This window comes from Scyliorhinus torazame, chromosome 7 (genome assembly GCF_047496885.1).
Source record: "Scyliorhinus torazame isolate Kashiwa2021f chromosome 7, sScyTor2.1, whole genome shotgun sequence".
In the NCBI taxonomy this organism is placed as follows: domain Eukaryota; kingdom Metazoa; phylum Chordata; class Chondrichthyes; order Carcharhiniformes; family Scyliorhinidae; genus Scyliorhinus; species Scyliorhinus torazame.
The window spans coordinates 87106127-87124996 of NC_092713.1; the positions used below are offsets into that span (position 1 = coordinate 87106127).

Here is an 18870-nt window from a genome sequence, read left to right on the forward strand (position 1 = left end):
TTGATAGAGTTTTTCGAGGAGGTCACTAAGATGATGGATGCAGGTAGGGCAGTGGATGTTGTCTATATGGACTTCAGTAAAGCCTTTGACAAGGTCCCTCATGGTAGACTAGTACAAAAGGTGAAGTCACACGGGATCAGGGGTGAGCTGGCAAGGTGGATACAGAACTGGCTAGGCCATAGAAGGCAGAGAGTAGCAATGGAAGGATGCTTTTCTAATTGGAGGGCTGTGACCAGTGGTGTTCCACAGGGATCAGTGCTGGGACCTTTGCTCTTTGTAGTATATATAAATGATTTGGAGGAAAATGTAACTGGTCTGATTAGTAAGTTTGCAGACGACACAAAGGTTGGTGGAATTGCGGATAGCGATGAGGACTGTCGGAGGATACAGCAGGATTTAGATTGTTTGGAGACTTGGGCGGAGAGGTGGCAGATGGAGTTTAATCCGGACAAATGTGAGGTAATGCATTTTGGAAGGTCAAATGCAGGTAGGGAATATACGGTGAATGGTAGAACCCTCAAGAGTATTGAAAGTCAAAGAGATCTAGGAGTACAGGTCCACAGGTCATTGAAAGGGGCAACACAGGTGGAGAAGGTAGTCAAGATGGCATACGGCATGCTTGCCTTCATTGGCCGGGGCATTGAGTATAAGAATTGGCAAGTCATGTTGCAGCTTTATAGAACCTTAGTTAGGCCACACTTGGAGTATAGTGTTCAATTCTGGTCGCCACACTACCAGAAGGATGTGGAGGCTTTAGAGAGGGTGCAGAAGAGATTTACCAGAATGTTGCCTGGTATGGAGGGCATTAGCTATGAGGAGCGGTTGAATAAACTCGGTTTGTTCTCACTGGAATGAAGGAGGTTGAGGGGAGACCTGATAGAGGTATACAAAATTATGAGGGGCATAGACAGAGTGGATAGTCAGAGGCTTTTCCCCAGGGTAGAGGGGTCAATTACTAGGGGGCATAGGTTTAAGGTGAGAGGGGCAAGGTTTAGAGTCGATGTACGAGGCAAGTTTTTTACGCAGAGGGTAGTGGGTGCCTGGAACTCGCTTCCGGAGGTGGTGGTGGAAGCAGGGACGATAGTGACATTTAAGGGGCATCTTGACAAATACATGAATAGGATGGGAATAGAGGGATACGGACCCAGGAAGTGTAGAAGATGTTAGTTTAGTCGGGCAGCATGGTCGGCACGGGCTTGGAGGGCCGAAGGGCCTGTTCCTGTGCTGTACATTTCTTTGTTGTTAGGGACTTTGCACGAAAGGTCTGGAAGGGGTTCCCTAGATTGCCGGGATACAACCTGCTGGAGCGACTGCTGCTTCCGGATGTGGAAGGGGAGGGAAAAATTGGGGATACATATATGTGGCTGGGGGAGCAGGGAGGCGAGCGGGTGGTGAAGATGAAGGAGAAATGGGAAGTGGAGTTGGGAATGGAGAACAATTGGGGAGTATGGAGTGAGGCACTGCGAAGGGTAAAAGGGACCTCCTCTTGTGCAAGGATGAACCTGATACAGTTTAAGGTGGTGCACAGGATGCATATGACTCGGGCGAATGAGTGGTTTTTTTCAGGGGGTAGCAGATGAGTGTGAGAGGTGAAATGAAATGAATGAAATGAAATGAAAAGAAAAGAAAATCGCTTATTGTCACGAGGTAGGCTTCAATGAAGTTACTGTGAAAAGCCCCTAGTCGCCACATTCCGGCACCTGTTCGGGGAGGCTGGTACGGGAATTGAACCGTGCTGCTGGCCTTCCTTGGTCTGCTTTAAAAGCCAGCGAGTTAGCCCAGTGAGCTAAACCAGCCTCAGTGGGGCGGGGACCAGCGAATCATGCGCACATGTTTTGGGGTTGTGAAAAATTGGGAAGATTCTGGGCAGGAGTGTTCGCGGTCTTAGCCAGGATCGTGGAGGAGGGAGTGGACCCAGACCCTTTGGTGGCGATATTTGGGGTTTCAGAGAAGCCGGAGCTCATGGAGAGGAGGAAGGCCGATGTCTTGGCCTTCGCCTCTCTGATTGCACGGCGACGAATTTTGCTGGAGTGGCGGTCGGCATCGCCACCGGGGGTAGCAGCATGGTTGGGTGACCTGTATGACTTCCTGCGGTTAGAGAAGATAAAGTATGAGTTAAGGGATTCAGCAGGGGAGTTTGAGAAAAGGTGGGGGATGTTTGTGACCATGTTTGAGGAGCTGTTCGTCGTAGGGGGGTGGGGGTGAAAAAGAAGAAAAATCTGTACAAACTGTATAGTTGATTGTTGGGAAGAATGTTTCCCGGGGTGTTTATTTGCTATAACCTACTTTGACACAAGTTTGAATAAAATGCGTTACTGAAAATAAAAAGAGGTAGGAGCGAAGGAGTAGGATAAAAGTCACGTTTCTGGATAAATATGCAATTACATGTGGTGTCGACCAGGAATCATTGCTGATTCCAGCTTTTTGTTTAATTTTCCCTTCCTCGTAACTACATTTGGGAATCGGGAGTACTATCAACTTGAATGATGGTATTACAGTAGGAAGCAGACTGAACTGCAAAGCTCAGCACAGCAAAATTACAAAACAACACAGATACATCAAGGGTTTAACAGTATAGTGCACTTTGGACTTTAATCTAAATGAAGTAGCACAAGGTAAAGTACATGAAATCATTCAGAGATACAAATATCAAGTCGTTAAAAGCTAGCTGAGATGCAAAAAAAAGACAATGGGGTTCATCATAAAACAATCAAAATATAAAAGGAGGATACATTATAATTACGCACAACATTGGTCAGACTCCATCAGAAATATCAGGGTCAGTTTTGGGTACTCTACTTAAGGATATACTACCCTTGGAGAAGGTCCAGCCTGAACAGTGGGATCATGAGTTTTGGTTATAAGGAATTTAATGGGCGATCAGATTTAAATTATGACCAGAAAAAGAATTGATAAGGAACAACAGTGATGTATCAGAATTAGTTCGAATTAGCCAGTTAAAAACAATTCCAGGAAAAACTTCTTCAAACGAAGGATATGGAGAAGATGAAATGTACTGTCCCCGAAGGCCTAATATATAAAGTAATTAGCAGTGTTCAAAAGGAAGAGACTAATTTGGGGAGGGTCCAGGAACAGAAGAACGGGAGAAAGCCCACAGGCCTGTTCCGTCATTCAATCAGATCCATTCACCCATCTTTACCCACATCCCTTTGATATCCTTACCTAACAAAAATCTATCAACCGCAGTCTTGAAAATTTCAACCAATCCAACATGCACAGTCACTTGAGGGAGAGCTCTGAATTTCAATCATCCTTTGGCGTAAAAGCGCTTCCTGATTTCAGCCATAAATTGTCTGCCCAACAAAAGAAGTTTGAACTACTTCAAGTGGATCACACAATGAATGAACTTTAAACTCAATGGATAAGCACCAAACTTATACAAAATGGATTCATAATTTTCTTTAAATTCCAGTGAATCTGAATTATATCCCTTCAAAGACTACGTTGTTCTTGAGGTGTGATACCCGAAACTGAACACAATATTCCAAATGGTCTCTGATCTCATTTATTACCAGGGCACAACACAATGAATGTCACTCACAGTTTGATAATATGAGGATGGCGAAAGAGTTTCAAGTTTTGGATTTCACGTTTGATTTTTCCAACGACATCTAAATTGCGAATCTTTTGCCTGTTCAGGATTTTAACTGCAACTTTATGTCCTGTTAGCTGATGCTCTCCCACTGAAGAAAACAAAAAAAAACAAATTAGCATTTAACTTCAGAGTTCCACAATTTTTTTTCCAAGAAAGAAGAGCGGGGGGAGGAAGACTGGGGAGAGGGCGAAGAGGATGGGGGAAGAGGGATAGGAGGAAGAGGGGGGGGCAGAGAAGAAGACGGGGGGGGGGGGCAGACGAAGAGGACGGGAAGGAGACGAGGAGAGCAAGGGGGGGCAGACGAAGAGGACGGGGGGGCAGACGAAGAGGACGGGGGGGCAGACGAAGAGGACGGGGGGGCAGACGAAGAGGACGGGGGGGCAGACGAAGAGGACGGGGGGGCAGACGAAGAGGACGGGGGGTCAGACGAAGAGGACGGGGGGTCAGACGAAGAGGACGGGGGGTCAGACGAAGAGGACGGGGGGTCAGACGAAGAGGACGGGGGGTCAGACGAAGAGGACGGGGGGTCAGACGAAGAGGACGGGGGGTCAGACGAAGAGGACGGGGGGGGCAGACGAAGAGGACGGGGGGTCAGACGAAGAGGACGGGGGGGGCAGACGAAGAGGACGGGGGGGGCAGACGAAGAGGACGGGGGGGGCAGACGAAGAGGACGGGGGGGGCAGACGAAGAGGACGGGGGGGGCAGACGAAGAGGACGGGGGGGGCAGACGAAGAGGACGGGAAGGAGACGAGGAGAGCAAGGGGGGGGCAGACAAAGAGGACGGGGGGGCAGACGAAGAGGACGGGGGCCAGACGAAGAGGACGGGGGGGCAGACGAAGAGGACGGGGGGGCAGACGAAGAGGACGGGGGGGGCAGACGAAGAGGACGGGGGGGGCAGACGAAGAGGACGGGGGGGGCAGACGAAGAGGACGGGAAGGAGACGAGGAGAGCAAGGGGGGGGCAGACAAAGAGGACGGGGGGGCAGACGAAGAGGACGGGGGCCGAACGAAGAGGACGGGGGGGCAGACGAAGAGGACGGGGGGGCAGACGAAGAGGACGGGGGGGCAGACGAAGAGGACGGGGGGGCAGACGAAGAGGACGGGGGGGCAGACGAAGAGGACGGGGGGGCAGACGAAGAGGACGGGGGGCAGACGAAGAGGACGGGGGGCAGACGAAGAGGACGGGGGGGCAGACGAAGAGGACGGGGGGGGCAGACGAAGAGGACGGGGGGGGCAGACGAAGAGGACGGGGGGGCAGACGAAGAGGACGGGGGGGCAGACGAAGAGGACGGGGGGGCAGACGAAGAGGACGGGGGGACAGACGAAGAGGACGGGGGGGCAGACGAAGAGGACGGGGGGGCAGACGAAGAGGACGGGGGGGCAGACGAAGAGGACGGGGGGGGCAGACGAAGAGGACGGGGGGGCAGACGAAGAGGACGGGGGGGCAGACGAAGAGGACGGGGGGGCAGACGAAGAGGACGGGGGGGCAGACGAAGAGGACGGGGGGGCAGACGAAGAGGACGGGGGGGCAGACGAAGAGGACGGGGGGGCAGACGAAGAGGACGGGGGGGCAGACGAAGAGGACGGGGGGGCAGACGAAGAGGACGGGGGGGCAGACGAAGAGGACGGGGGGGCAGACGAAGAGGACGGGGGGGCAGACGAAGAGGACGGGGGGGCAGACGAAGAGGACGGGGGGGCAGACGAAGAGGACGGGGGGGCAGACGAAGAGGACGGGGGGGCAGACGAAGAGGACGGGGGGGCAGACGAAGAGGACGGGGGGGCAGACGAAGAGGACGGGGGGGCAGACGAAGAGGACGGGGGGGCAGACGAAGAGGACGGGGGGGCAGACGAAGAGGACGGGGGGGCAGACGAAGAGGACGGGGGGGGGAGACGAAGAGGACGGGGGGGGGGGGGGGACGAGGAGGACGGGGGGGGGAGACGAAGAGGACGGGGGGGAGACGAAGAGGACGGGGGGGAGACGAAGAGGACGGGGGGGAGACGAAGAGGACGGGGGGGAGACGAAGAGGACGGGGGGGAGACGAAGAGGACGGGCGGAGACGAAGAGGACGGGCGGAGACGAAGAGGACGGGCGGAGACGAAGAGGACGGGCGGAGACGAAGAGGACGGGGGGGAGACGAAGAGGACGGGGGGGAGACGAAGAGGACGGGGGGGAGACGAAGAGGACGGGGGGGAGACGAAGAGGACGGGGGGGGAGACGAAGAGGACGGGGGGGAGACGAAGAGGACGGGGGGGAGACGAAGAGGACGGGGGGGAGACGAAGAGGACGGGGGGGAGACGAAGAGGACGGGGGGGGAGACGAAGAGGACGGGGGGGGGAGACGAAGAGGACGGGGGGGAGACGAAGAGGACGGGGGGCAGACGAAGAGGACGGGGGGCAGACGAAGAGGACGGGGGGCAGACGAAGAGGACGGGGGGGAGACGAAGAGGGGGAGACGAAGAAGGGGGGGAGATGAAGAGGGGGGGAGACGAAGGGGGAGGGAGGCGACGAGGACGGGGGGGGGGAAGGCGACGAGGACGGGGGAGGCGACGAGGACGGGGGGGGAGGCGTCGAGGACGGGGGGGGGAGGTGACGAGGACGGGGGGGGGGGAAGGCGACGAGGACGGGGGAGGCGACGAGGACGGGGGGGGGAGGCGTCGAGGACGGGGGGGAGGTGACGAGGACGGGGGGGGGGGGGGGGAGGTGACGAGGACGGGGGGGGGGGGGGAGGCGACGAGGACGGGGGGGGGGAGGTGACGAGGACGGGGGGGGGGGGGGGAGGCGACGAGGACGGGGGGGGAGGGAGACGAAGAGAACGGGGGGGGAGACGAAGAGGACGGGGGGGGGGGGAGAGACGAAGAGGACGGGGGGGGGGGAGACGAAGAGGACGGGGGGGGGGGGGGGAGACGAAGAGGACGGGGGGGGGAAACGAAGAGGACGGGGGGGGGAAACGAAGAGGACGGGGGGGGGGAGACGAAGAGGACGGGGGGGGGGAGACGAAGAGGACGGGGGGGGGGGAGACGAAGAGGACGGGGGGGGGGAGACGAAGAGGACGGGGGGGGAGACGAAGAGGATGGGGGGGGGGGGAGACGAAGAGGACGGGGGGGCAGACGAAGAGGACGGGGGGGGCAGACGAAGAGGACGGGGGGGCAGGCGAAGAGGACGGGGGGGCAGGCGAAGAGGACGGGGGGGCAGGCGAAGAGGACGGGGGGGCAGGCGAAGAGGACGGGGGGGCAGGCGAAGAGGACGGGGGGGGCAGGCGAAGAGGACGGGGGGGTAGGCGAAGAGGACGGGGGGGCAGACGAAGAGGACGGGGGGGCAGACGAAGAGGACGGGGGGGCAGACGAAGAGGACGGGGGGGCAGACGAAGAGGACGGGGGGGCAGACGAAGAGGACGGGGGGGCAGACGAAGAGGACGGGGGGGCAGACGAAGAGGACGGGGGGGCAGACGAAGAGGACGGGGGGGCAGACGAAGAGGACGGGGGGGGCAGACGAAGAGGACGGGGGGGCAGACGAAGAGGACGGGGGGGCAGACGAAGAGGACGGGGGGGCAGACGAAGAGGACGGGGGGGCAGACGAAGAGGACGGGGGGGCAGACGAAGAGGACGGGGGGGGGGACGAGGAGGACGGGGGGGGGGGGGACGAGGAGGACGGGGGGGGGAGACGAAGAGGACGGGGGGGAGACGAAGAGGACGGGGGGAGACGAAGAGGACGGGGGGGAGACGAAGAGGACGGGGGGGAGACGAAGAGGACGGGGGGGAGACGAAGAGGACGGGGGGGAGACGAAGAGGACGGGGGGGAGACGAAGAGGACGGGGGGAGACGAAGAGGACGGGGGGAGACGAAGAGGACGGGGGGGAGACGAAGAGGACGGGGGGGAGACGAAGAGGACGGGGGGGAGACGAAGAGGACGGGGGGGAGACGAAGAGGACGGGGGGGAGACGAAGAGGACGGGGGGGAGACGAAGAGGACGGGGGGGAGACGAAGAGGACGGGGGGGAGACGAAGAGGACGGGGGGGAGACGAAGAGGACGGGGGGGGAGACGAAGAGGACGGGGGGGAGACGAAGAGGACGGGGGGGAGACGCAGAGGACGGGGGGGGAGACGAAGAGGACGGGGGGGGGAGACGAAGAGGACGGGGGGGAGACGAAGAGGACGGGGGGCAGACTAAGAGGACGGGGGGGAGACGAAGAGGACGGGGGGGAGACGAAGAGGGGGAGACGAAGAAGGGGGGGAGATGAAGAGGGGGGGAGACGAAGGGGGAGGGAGGCGACGAGGACGGGGGGGGGGGAAGGCGACGAGGACGGGGGAGGCGACGAGGACGGGGGGGGAGGCGTCGAGGACGGGGGGGGGGAGGTGACGAGGACGGGGGGGGGGGGGGGAGGCGACGAGGACGGGGGGGAGGGAGACGAAGAGAACGGGGGGGGAAGACGAAGAGGACGGGGGGGGGGGGGGAGAGAGACGAAGAGGACGGGGGGGGGAGACGAAGAGGACGGGGGGGGGAGACGAAGAGGACGGGGGGGGGAGACGAAGAGGACGGAGGGGGAGACGAAGAGGACGGAGGGGGAGACGAAGAGGACGGGGGGGGGAGACGAAGAGGACGGGGGGGGGAGACGAAGAGGACGGGGGGGGGGGGGGAGACGAAGAGGACGGGGGGGGGGGGGAGACGAAGAGGACGGGGGGGGGGGGGAGACGAAGAGGACGGGGGGGAGACGAAGAGGACGGGGGGGGGGAGACGAAGAGGACGGGGGGGGGAGACGAAGAGGATGGGGGGGGGGAGACGAAGAGGACGGGGGGGGGGAGAGACGAAGAGGACGGGGGGGGGAGACGAAGAGGACGGGGGGGGGGGGGGACGAAGAGGACGGGGGGGGGGGGAGACGAAGAGGACGGGGGGGGGGCAGAGACAAAGAGGACGGGGGGAAAAGAAGAGGACGAGGAAGGGGAATAAAAGAGGACGGGGAGGGGGAGAAGAAGTGGATAGGCAGGAATAAGAGGGGGGCCGGGGAATAGGACAGAGGAGTGGGATGGGGAGAGGGGGAGGACGTGTGACAGATTACAGGTAAAATACTGACCAGAGAGCTTGACTGTGTCGGAACCAGTATTAACCAGACAGTGACCAGTCCCGAGCCAACATTGACCTGAGTGTGACTGTGCCAATGTCAATAGTAACCAGAGCGTGACCATGCCTGAGCCATTACTGACCAGGGAAAGAGTGACTGTGTCCAAGTCAATATTGACCAGACAGAGGGTCCATGTCCGAGCCAATACTGATCAGAAAAAATGACCATGCCTGAGTCAATGTAGACCAGAGAGAGTGACCGTTTCTGAGCCAATATTAATCCGAGTGTGACTATGTCGAAGCCAATACTGACCAGACAGAGTGACCATGTTTGAGCCAATACTGACCAGAGAGTGAGCTTCTCTGTGCAGGGAGTGTATGATCATGCCAAGCCAATATTGACCAAAGCATGACTGTGCCAGAGCCAACATTGACCGGACAGAGAGACAGAGTGACCTTGTCTGAGCAAATACAGACCACAGAGAGTGACCGTGCCCCAGCCTTTACTGACCAGAGAATAAGTGACCATGTCCGTGTTAATGCTGACCAGAAAAAGATTGACTGAGCCAATACTGACGAGTCTCCATGTCTGCGCTAATACTGACCACAAAAAAGAGTGACCATATCTGAGCCAATACTGACCAGACAGCAAGAGTGACTGAGTCTGAGCCAATACTGACCAGGGTGACCATGTCTGAGACAATACTGACCAGTGACCGTGTCTGAGACAATACTGACCAGAGGGACCGTGTCTGAGACAATACAGACCAGACAGTGAGCATGTCTGAGTAAATACTGAGCAGACAGTGACCGTGTCTGAGCCAATACTGAGCAGTGACCGTGTCTGAGCCAATACCAAGCAGACAGTGACCGTGTCTGAGCCAATACTGAGCAGACAGTGAGCGTGTCTGAGCCAATACTGACCAGACAGTGAGCGTGTCTGAGCCAATACTGACCAGACAGTGAGCGTGTCTGAGCCAATAATGAGCAGACAGAGTGACCATGTCTAAGACATGTCATGTGAGAGTACCCTTTAAGAAATGAGTGTTTAAGAAATGTACCTTTAAGAAATGGAGCTGCTCATGTTACTGGAGTGATGTCAGTGTGGGTGGAGCTGAGCTCCACTTCTGCTTTTTTAGTTTCAGTTTGAGAAGGCTAGGGTGTGTCTGGGAGCTGCACTGCTGTTGATCTCTGCCATGAAGGACTATCTCTTAATCATTTGGTGAATTCAGAAGAATTATAAATGTTTTCAGTCTCGAATGTAAATCCTAATGTGCTCCTGTTTGAAGGTTTGTTACGCCTTTTGGATGTTAAAAGGACGGCATACAGATTACTTAGTGTTGTATTCTTTGGGGGGTGTATTTGATTTACTGGTTACTAAGATATTCACTGTTTGTTTTAAAAAGGTTAACTTGAGTTCATAGAATAAAAATTGTTTTGTTTTAAAAACCATTGGTCCATTTTCTGCTATACCATACCTGTTGAGTGAGCCGTGTGCTCCCCATACCACAATCTATTAAAAGTTATGGGTCAGGTGAACTCCATGATACACTTTGGGATTCTCCGGTAACTATAGACCAGTGAGCCTTACTTCTGTTGTGGGCAACATATTGGAAAGGTCTATAAGAGATAGGATGTATAATCATCTGGAAAGGAATAATTTGATTAGAGATAGTCAAAACGGTTTTGTGAAGTGTAGGTCGTGCCTCACAAACCTTATTGAGTTTTTTGAGAAGGTGACCAAACAGGTGGATGAGGGTAAAGCAGTTGATGTGGTGTATCTGGATTTCAGTAAAGCGTTTGATAAGGTTCCCCATGGTGGGCAACTGCAGGAAATACGGAGGCATGGGATTCAGGGTGATTTAGCAGTTTGGATCAGAAATTGGCTAGCTGGAAGAAGACCACGGGTGGTGGTTGATGGGAAATGCTTAGGCTGGAGTCCAGTTACTAGTGGTGTACCACAAGGATCTGTTTTGGGGCCACTGCTGTTTGTCATTTTTATAAATGACCTGGAGGAGGGCATAGAAGGATGGGTGAGTAAATTTGCAGATGACACTAAAATCGGTGGAGTTATGGACAATGCGGAAGAATGTTACAAGTTACAGAGGGACATAGATAAGCTGCAGCGCTGGGCTGAGAGATGGCAAATGGAGTTTAATGCAGAAAAGTGTGAGGTGATTCATTTTGGAAGGAATAACAGGAAGACAGAGTACTGGGCTAATGGTAAGATTCTTGGCAGTGTGGGTGAGCAGAGAGATCTCGGTGTCCATGTACATAGATCCCTGAAAGTTACCACCCAGGTTGAGAGGGTTGTTAAGAAGGCGTACGGTGTGTTAGCTTTTATTGGTAGAGGGATTGAGTTTCGGAGCCATGAGGTCATGTTGCAGCTGTACAAAACTCTGGTGCGGCCGCATTTGGAGTACTGCGTGCAATTACCAGAATGTTGCCTGTTATGGAGGGAAGATCTTGTGAGGAAAGGCTGAGGGACTTGAGGCTGTTTTCGTTAGAGAGAAGAAGGTTAAGAGGTGACTTAATTGAGGCATACAAGATGATCAGAGGATTGGATAGGGTGGACAGTGAGAGCCTTTTTCCTCAGATGGTGATGTCTAGCATGAGGGAACTTAGCTTTAAATTGAGGGGAGATAGGTATAAGACAGATGTCAGAGGTAGGTTCTTCACTCAGAGTAGTAAGGGCGTGGAATGCTCTGCCTGCAACAGTAGAGGACTCGCCAACACTAAGGGCATTCAAATGGTCATTGGATAGACATATGGACGATAAGGGAATAGTGTAGATGGGCTTTAGAGTGGTTTCACAGGTCGGTCCAACATCGAGAGCCGAAGGGCCTGTACTGCGCTGTAATGTTCTATGTTCTCTATACCCTGGCCCATAACAGACAATACTTACCAGGGAGAGTGACCGTGTCTGTGACAATAGTGATCAGACAGTGAGCATGTCTGTGACAATAGTGGGCAGACAGTGACAGCGTCTGTGACAATAGTGGGCAGACAGTGACAGCGTCTGTGACAATAGTGAGCAGACAGTGACCATGTCTGAGAAAATACAGACCAGACAGTAACCGTGTCTGAGCCAATACTGAGCAGACAGTGACAGTGCCTGAGCCAATACTGACCAGGCAGTGACCGTGACTGAGCCAATACTGACCAGAGAGTGACCGTGTCTGAGCCAATATTGATCAGACAGTGACCGGGTCTGAGCCAATACTGACCAGACAGTGACCGTGTCTGAGCCGATACTGACCAGACAGTGACCGTGTCTGAGCCAATACGGAGTAGACAGTGAGCGTGTCGAGCCAATACTAAGCAGACAGTGACTGTGTCTGAGCCAATACTGAGCAGAGTGAAAGTGTCTGAGCCAATACTGAGCAGACAGTGACCGGGTCTGAGCCAATACTGACCAGACAGTGACCGTGTCTGAGCCGATACTGACCAGACAGTGACCGTGTCTGAGCCAATACTGAGTAGACAGTGAGCGTGTCGAGCCAATACTAAGCAGACAGTGACTGTGTCTGAGCCAATACTGAGCAGAGTGACCGTGTCTGAGCCAATACTGAGCAGACAGTGACCGTGTCTGAACCAATACTGAGCAGACAGTGACCGTGTCTGAACCAATACTGAGCAGAGTGACCCTGTCTGAGCCAATACTGAGTAGACAGTGACCGTGTCTGAGCCAATACTGAGTCAGAGTGACCCTGTCTGAGCCAATACTGAGCAGAGTGACCCTGTCTGAGCCAATACTGAGCAGAGTGACCCTGTCTGAGCCAATACTGAGTAGACAGTGACCGTGTTTGAGCCAATACTGAGCAGAGTGACCCTGTCCGAGCCAATACTGAGCAGAGTGACCGTGTCTGAGCCAATACTGAGTAGACAGTGACCGTGTCTGAGCCAATACTGAGTAGATAGTGACCGTGTCTGAGCCAATACTGAGTAGATAGTGACCGTGTCTGAGCCAATACTGAGCAGAGTGACCCTGTCTGAGCCAATACTGAGTAGACAGTGACCATGTCTGAGCGAATACTGAGCAGATTGTGACCGTGTCTGAGACAATAGGGAGCATAGTGAGCGTGTCTGAGACAATAGGGAGCAGAGTGAGCGTGTCTGAGCAAATACTGACCAGACAGTGAACATGTCTGAGCCAATACTGAGCAGACAGTGACCATGTCTGAGCGAATACTGAGCAGATTGTGACCGTGTCTGAGCCAAACTGAGCAGAGAGACCGTGTCTGAGCCAATACTGAGCAGACAGTGATCGTGTCTGAGACAATACGGAGCAGAGTGAGCGTGTCTGAGCCAATACTGACCAGACAGTGACCGTGTCTGAGACAATACTGACCAGACAGTGACCGTGTCTGAGACAATACTGACCAGACAGTGACCGTGTCTGAGCCAATACTGACCAGACCGTGACCGTGTCTGAGCCAATACTGAGCAGAGAGACCCTGTCTGAGCCAATACGGAGTAGACAATGACCGTGTCACAGTCAATACTGAGTAGACAGTGACTGTGTCTGAGTCAATACTGAGTAGACAGTGACCGTGTCTGAGCCAATACTGACCAGACAGTGACCGTGTCTGAGCCAATACTGACCAGACAGTGACCGTGTCTGAGCCAATACTGACAGTGAGCGTGCCTGAGCCAATACTGAGCAGAGGGACCGTGTCTGTGCCAATACTGAGCAGACAGTGAGCGTGTCTGAGCCAATACTGAGCAGCTGGACCGTGTCGGAATCAAGACTGAGCAGACAGTGAGCGTGTCTGAGCCAATACTGACCAGACAGTGACCGTGTCTAAGCCAATACTGACCAGACAGTGACCCTGTCTGAGTCAATACTGACCAGACAGTGACCGTGTCTGAGTCAATACTGACCAGACAGTGACCGTGTCTGAGTCAATACTGACCAGACAGTGACCTTGTCTGAGTCAATACTGACCAGACAGTGACCTTGTCTGAGTCAATACTGACCAGACAGTGACCGTGTCTGAGACAATACTGACCAGACAGTGACCGTGTCGAGACAATACTGACCAGACAGTGACCGTGCCGGAGCCAATACTGACCAGACAGTGACCGTGTCTGAGACAATACCGAGTAGACAGTGACCGTGTCAAGACAATACTGACCAGACAGTGACCGTGTCTGAGACAATACTGACCAGTGACCGTGTCTGAGACAATACCGAGTAGACAGTGACCGTGTCTGAGCCAATACTGACCAGACAGTGACCGTGTCTGAGACAATACTGACCAGACAGTGACCGTGTCAAGACAATACTGACCAGACAGTGACCGTGCCTGAGCCAATACTGACCAGACAATGACCGTGTCTGAGACAATACCGAGTAGACAGTGACCGTGTCTGAGACAATACTGACCAGACAGTGACCGTGTCTGAGTCAATACCGAGTAGACAGTGACCGTGTCTGAGCCAATACTGACCAGACAGTGACCGTGTCTGAGACAATACTGACCAGACAGTGACCGTGTCTGAGCCAATACTGACCAGACAGTGACCGTGTCTGAGCCAATACTGACCTGACAGTGACCGTGTCTGACCCAATACTGACCAGACCGTGACCGTGTCGAGACAATACTGACCAGACAGTGACCGTGTCTGAGACAATACTGACCAGACAGTGACCGTGTCTGAGCCAGTACTGACCAGACAGTGACCGTGTCTGAGCCAGTACTGACCAGACAGTGACCGTGTCTGAGCCAGTACTGACCAGACAGTGACCGTGTCTGACCCAATACTGACCAGACAGTGACTGTGTCTGAGACAATACTGACCAGACAGTGACCGTGTCTGACCCAATACTGACCAGACCATGACCGTGTCGAGACAATACTGACCAGACAGTGACCGTGTCTGAGTCAATACTGACCAGACAGTGACCGTGTCTGAGCCAGTACTGACCAGACAGTGACCGTGTCTGAGACAATACTGACCAGACAGTGACCGTGTCTGAGTCAATACTGACCAGACAGTGACCGTGTCGAGACAATACTGACCAGACAGTGACCGTGTCTGAGCCAGTACTGACCAGACAGTGACTGTGTCTGAGACAATACTGACCAGACAGTGACCGTGTCTGAGACAATACTGACCAGTGACCGTGTCTGACCCAATACTGACCAGACCATGACCGTGTCGAGTCAATACTGACCAGACAGTGACCGTGTCGAGACAATACTGACCAGACAGTGACCGTGTCTGAGCCAATACTGACCAGACAGTGACCGTGTCTGAGCCAATACTGACCAGACAGTGACCGTGTCTGAGCCAATACTGACCAGACAGTGACCGTGTCTGAGACAATACTGACCAGACAGTGACCGTGTCTGAGCCAATACTGACCAGACAGTGACCGTGTCTGAGCCAGTACTGACCAGACAGCGAGAATGATCGTTCTCGGGTAAACACGGACATTTGTTTACCAATAAATGAGTCGCAGAGAACGCGACGCGCTTTGAAATACCGGCAATCCCTCAGATGTGAGAACACACACTTAACTCTTCACTTTTCCGAAGGTGCCAACTCCCAGAGTGTCTCCCAGGATATAATGGCCGATCTTCACCCGGCCATCATGTTTCTGCTTCTCCGCCATCGCTCGCGACTCCCTCTACCCAGCGAACCCCGCGGCCGGCCAGCACGCATGACAACTTGCGGCTGTGACTATTTGGAGGGCGGATCGGCCGCCATGTTTCAGACAGTCAATGTGACAATTGTCACTGATGTCAGTGGGGGAATAGAGAGAAGCAAGATGACCGACGACTAAAGCACAGGTTTAAACACAGGGAGGTGTTTATTCCTTCTGCTGCAGAAGCTGATTCACAGTCTAAGATTATTGCTGGAAATCCCTGGAGTTCTCAACTCATACCTGGCAGACAATGCTGGAGTGGACTTTAGCCAGGACTTTGCTGCAGTTTTCACATCCATCAACAATCCCAGTTGCTTGGGTTAAAGTCTATAACGTGGGAGTAAACGATAAGTTCTAAAGCTAATAAAATTCTAACATTAACAAGATAACATCATTTTGAAGATAAAAGTGATGTGTTAGGTACACTGGATGCACCTTAGATCAGAAAGATAATCCAGACTCTCTGCTAATTTAAGTGTGGTTATTCTGTCTGACTGAACCAGACTAGCTCTTAGCCACGTGGTGGAGGTGTGAGGTTGTAATAACACCCTTGACTGACCCTCTAGATGTGCATCAATGGAAAGAGGAACAGTATGAGTGCCTCGTGTCTTTTATAGTCAGATCCCACCCTTGAGTGTCCTGCCTGCTTATTGGCCATGTCCTGTTCTCTGTGTCCATTAGCTGCTTGTCTGTATATCGTGTGTGTGTCTGCATATCATGACATCTCCCTTTTTTTAATGTTTTGATGGCATATGTGAATGTATTTACAAGAATAGGCCAATATTAACATATATACACGCAGTGGATGTGAACATATGTACATGTGAAAACAGCTGTCTAATGCGAGAACACAGAGCATAGCAAACAGACCAAATGTTCATAAGTCCAGTCTCTGTGGCTTGCGTCTGATCCTGGTCGACGGCCGGAAAGGTGGTGGGGACGACAGCGCCTTGATGGGCGGGATTGAAGCCTGACTGGTGGCCTTGTATCAGGAGGTGGCAAAACAACAGAAGAAAACGGAGAAGAATGTGGTTGTGGGCAGGCAACTTTGCTCAGTGCCCGTCTGTTTCGTCGCACAATTAACCATCAGCCAGACGCACAACATTCGAGCGGGGGGCAGCCTGTCGAACAACGACAGCTGGAGCTGACCAGCCTCCATCAGGGATCTTGACCCGAACAGTGTCTGACGGGGATAACATGGGCAAATCGGTGGCATGAGCATCATAGCCCTGTTTTTGCCGGTCTCGGAGTTGCTGCACCATCTGCAGCACTGAGAGGTGATCCAGGTTGGGCACGTGTATGGCTGGAAGTGTCGTTCGCAGGTCCCTGTTCATCAGGAGTTGAGCCGGCACATGCCAGTGGACAGTGGGGTCGCCCTGTACGCAAGCAGCGCAAGGTGAATGTCAGACGCAGAACCCGCAGCCTTGCAGATGAGCAGCTTCACTATGTGCACCTTTTCTCAACTTTTCCGTTTGACTGCGGATATTGTGGGCTAGAAGTGATGTGTTTGAACTAATACGACTGGGCAAACAGAGACCATTCATGGCTGCTGAAGCACGGGCCATTGTCACTCATGACAGTGAGTGGGATAGCATGCCTGGAGAACGTCTCCTTACAGGCCTTGATGACGGTCCGAGATGTGAGGTCTGAGAGCTTCACGACTTCAGGGTAATTGGAAAAGTAATCAATGATTAACACGTAATCACGACCATTTGCATATTATCATAGAATTTACAGTGCAGAAGGAGGTCATTCGGCCCATCGAGTCTGCACCGGCTCTTGAAAAGAGCACCCTACCCAAGGTCAACACCTCCACCCTATCCCCATAACCCAGTAACCCAACCCAACACTAAGGGCAATTTTGGACACTAAGGGCAATTTATCATGGCCAGTCCACCTAACCTGCACATCTTTGGACTGTGGGAGGAAACCGGAGCACCCGGAGGAAACCCACGCATACACGGGGAGGATGTGCAGACTCCGCACCTACAGTGACCCAAGCCGGAATCGAACCTGGGACCCTGTAGCTGTGAAGCAATTGTGCTATCCACAATGCTACCGTGCTGCCCTAAAGAGGTCGATGCCAACCTTGGACCACGGAGAGGTTTCGATTTCATGCTGCTGAAGTGTTTCTTTAATCTGCACTTGCTGGAAGCGTTGACAGATCGCACAGTTAAGGACCATGTTCGCGATGGCCTGGCTGATCCCAGGACAGTAGACAGCCTGCCTGGCTCTGCTTCTGCACTTTTCCATATCCAGGTGGCCCTCATGGATTTGTCGGAGCACAAAGCTCTGCAGACTGTGTGGAAATGCAATCCGGTCCAGTTTGAGGAGGATACCATCAACCACCGTCAGATCATCCTTAACATTGAAAAATTGAGGGCACTGCCCTTTTTGCCAGCCATTGGCTAGGTGTTTCATAACACGCTGCAAGAGGAGGTCTTTGGGTGGCTCCTCACGGATACGAATCACCTTCTCATCAGATGCCGGGAGGGTGCTAGCACACAGCTGCACCTGTGACTCAACCTGTGACTCAATTTGCCGGATGTTGTTCGGTGGTTCACTAGGCACGGTGATGGAGCGGGACAGTGTATCGGCAATGATGAGCTCCTTGCCAGTCATGTAGACCAGGTCAAAGTCGTACCTTCTGAGTTTGAGGAGGATGCGCCTCAACCGAGGTGTCATGTCATTAAGGTCCTTGTGGATAATGTGGACCATGGGCCTGTGATCCGTCTCGACTGTGAATGTTGGCAGGCCGTAGACATAGTCGTGAAACTTGAGAATGCCAGTGAGAAGGCTCCGGCATTCCTTCTCGATGTGTGCATACCTTTGTTCAGTGGGCGTCATTGCCCTTGATGCGTAGGCAACCGGTGCCCAGGATGAAGTGTCATCGCGTTGCAGCAGGACCGCACAGATGCCATCCTGGCTCGCATCTGTCAAGATTTTTGTTTCCTGTCTGAGTCGAAAAATGCCAATACAGGTGCAGTGGTGAGCTTGGCTTTCAGCAGCTCCAACCACTCTGCCTGATGGGCCGCCTTCCACTCGAAGGCAGTGGACTTCTTCACTAGGTTTCGTAGGGCCGTGGTGTGTGAGGCCATGTTTGGGATGAACTTGCGCAGAAAATTGACCATGCCCAGGAAGTGCAATACCACCTTTTGTCTTCCTGGACCTTCATGGCTGCGATGGCCTTGATCTTGTCTGTGTCGGGGCACACGCCCTGCTGAGAGATCTGGTCACTGAGGAACTTGAGTGTCGATATGCCAAAGCTGCATTTGGCCCTGTTCAGTTTCAGGCCATTGGCGTGGACATGGCGGAATATCTGCTGGAGACGGGAAGCATGCTCCACAGGGGTCGTGGGCCATATGATGATGTCATCCACGTACACACGAACCCTTTCGATGCCCTCCACCATCTGCTCTATGTTGCGATGAAATATCTCCGATGCTGAGACAATACCGAACGGCATATCGTTATAGCAATACCTGCCAAACGTTGAAGGTGCAGAGCCTTCTGCTGGACTCATCCAGCTGGATTTGCCAGAATCCA

The 18870-nt window shown here is 54.1% G+C and overlaps 1 protein-coding gene across 1 annotated transcript in view; it reads right to left on the bottom strand.

The window, feature by feature from the left end:
* prkaa2 (protein kinase, AMP-activated, alpha 2 catalytic subunit) overlaps positions 1-15333 on the bottom strand; it is a 55450-nt gene extending 40117 nt beyond the window's left edge. Inside the window, exons 1-2 of the mRNA XM_072511015.1 lie at positions 15198-15333; positions 3563-3704 (exon numbers count right to left, since the gene is read on the bottom strand). Coding sequence (XP_072367116.1) covers positions 3563-3704; positions 15198-15291 — 236 coding nt within the window. The 5' untranslated portion in view covers positions 15292-15333. The remainder of the gene's footprint in view (positions 1-3562; positions 3705-15197) is intronic.
* Positions 15334-18870: the final 3537 nt, after the last annotated feature.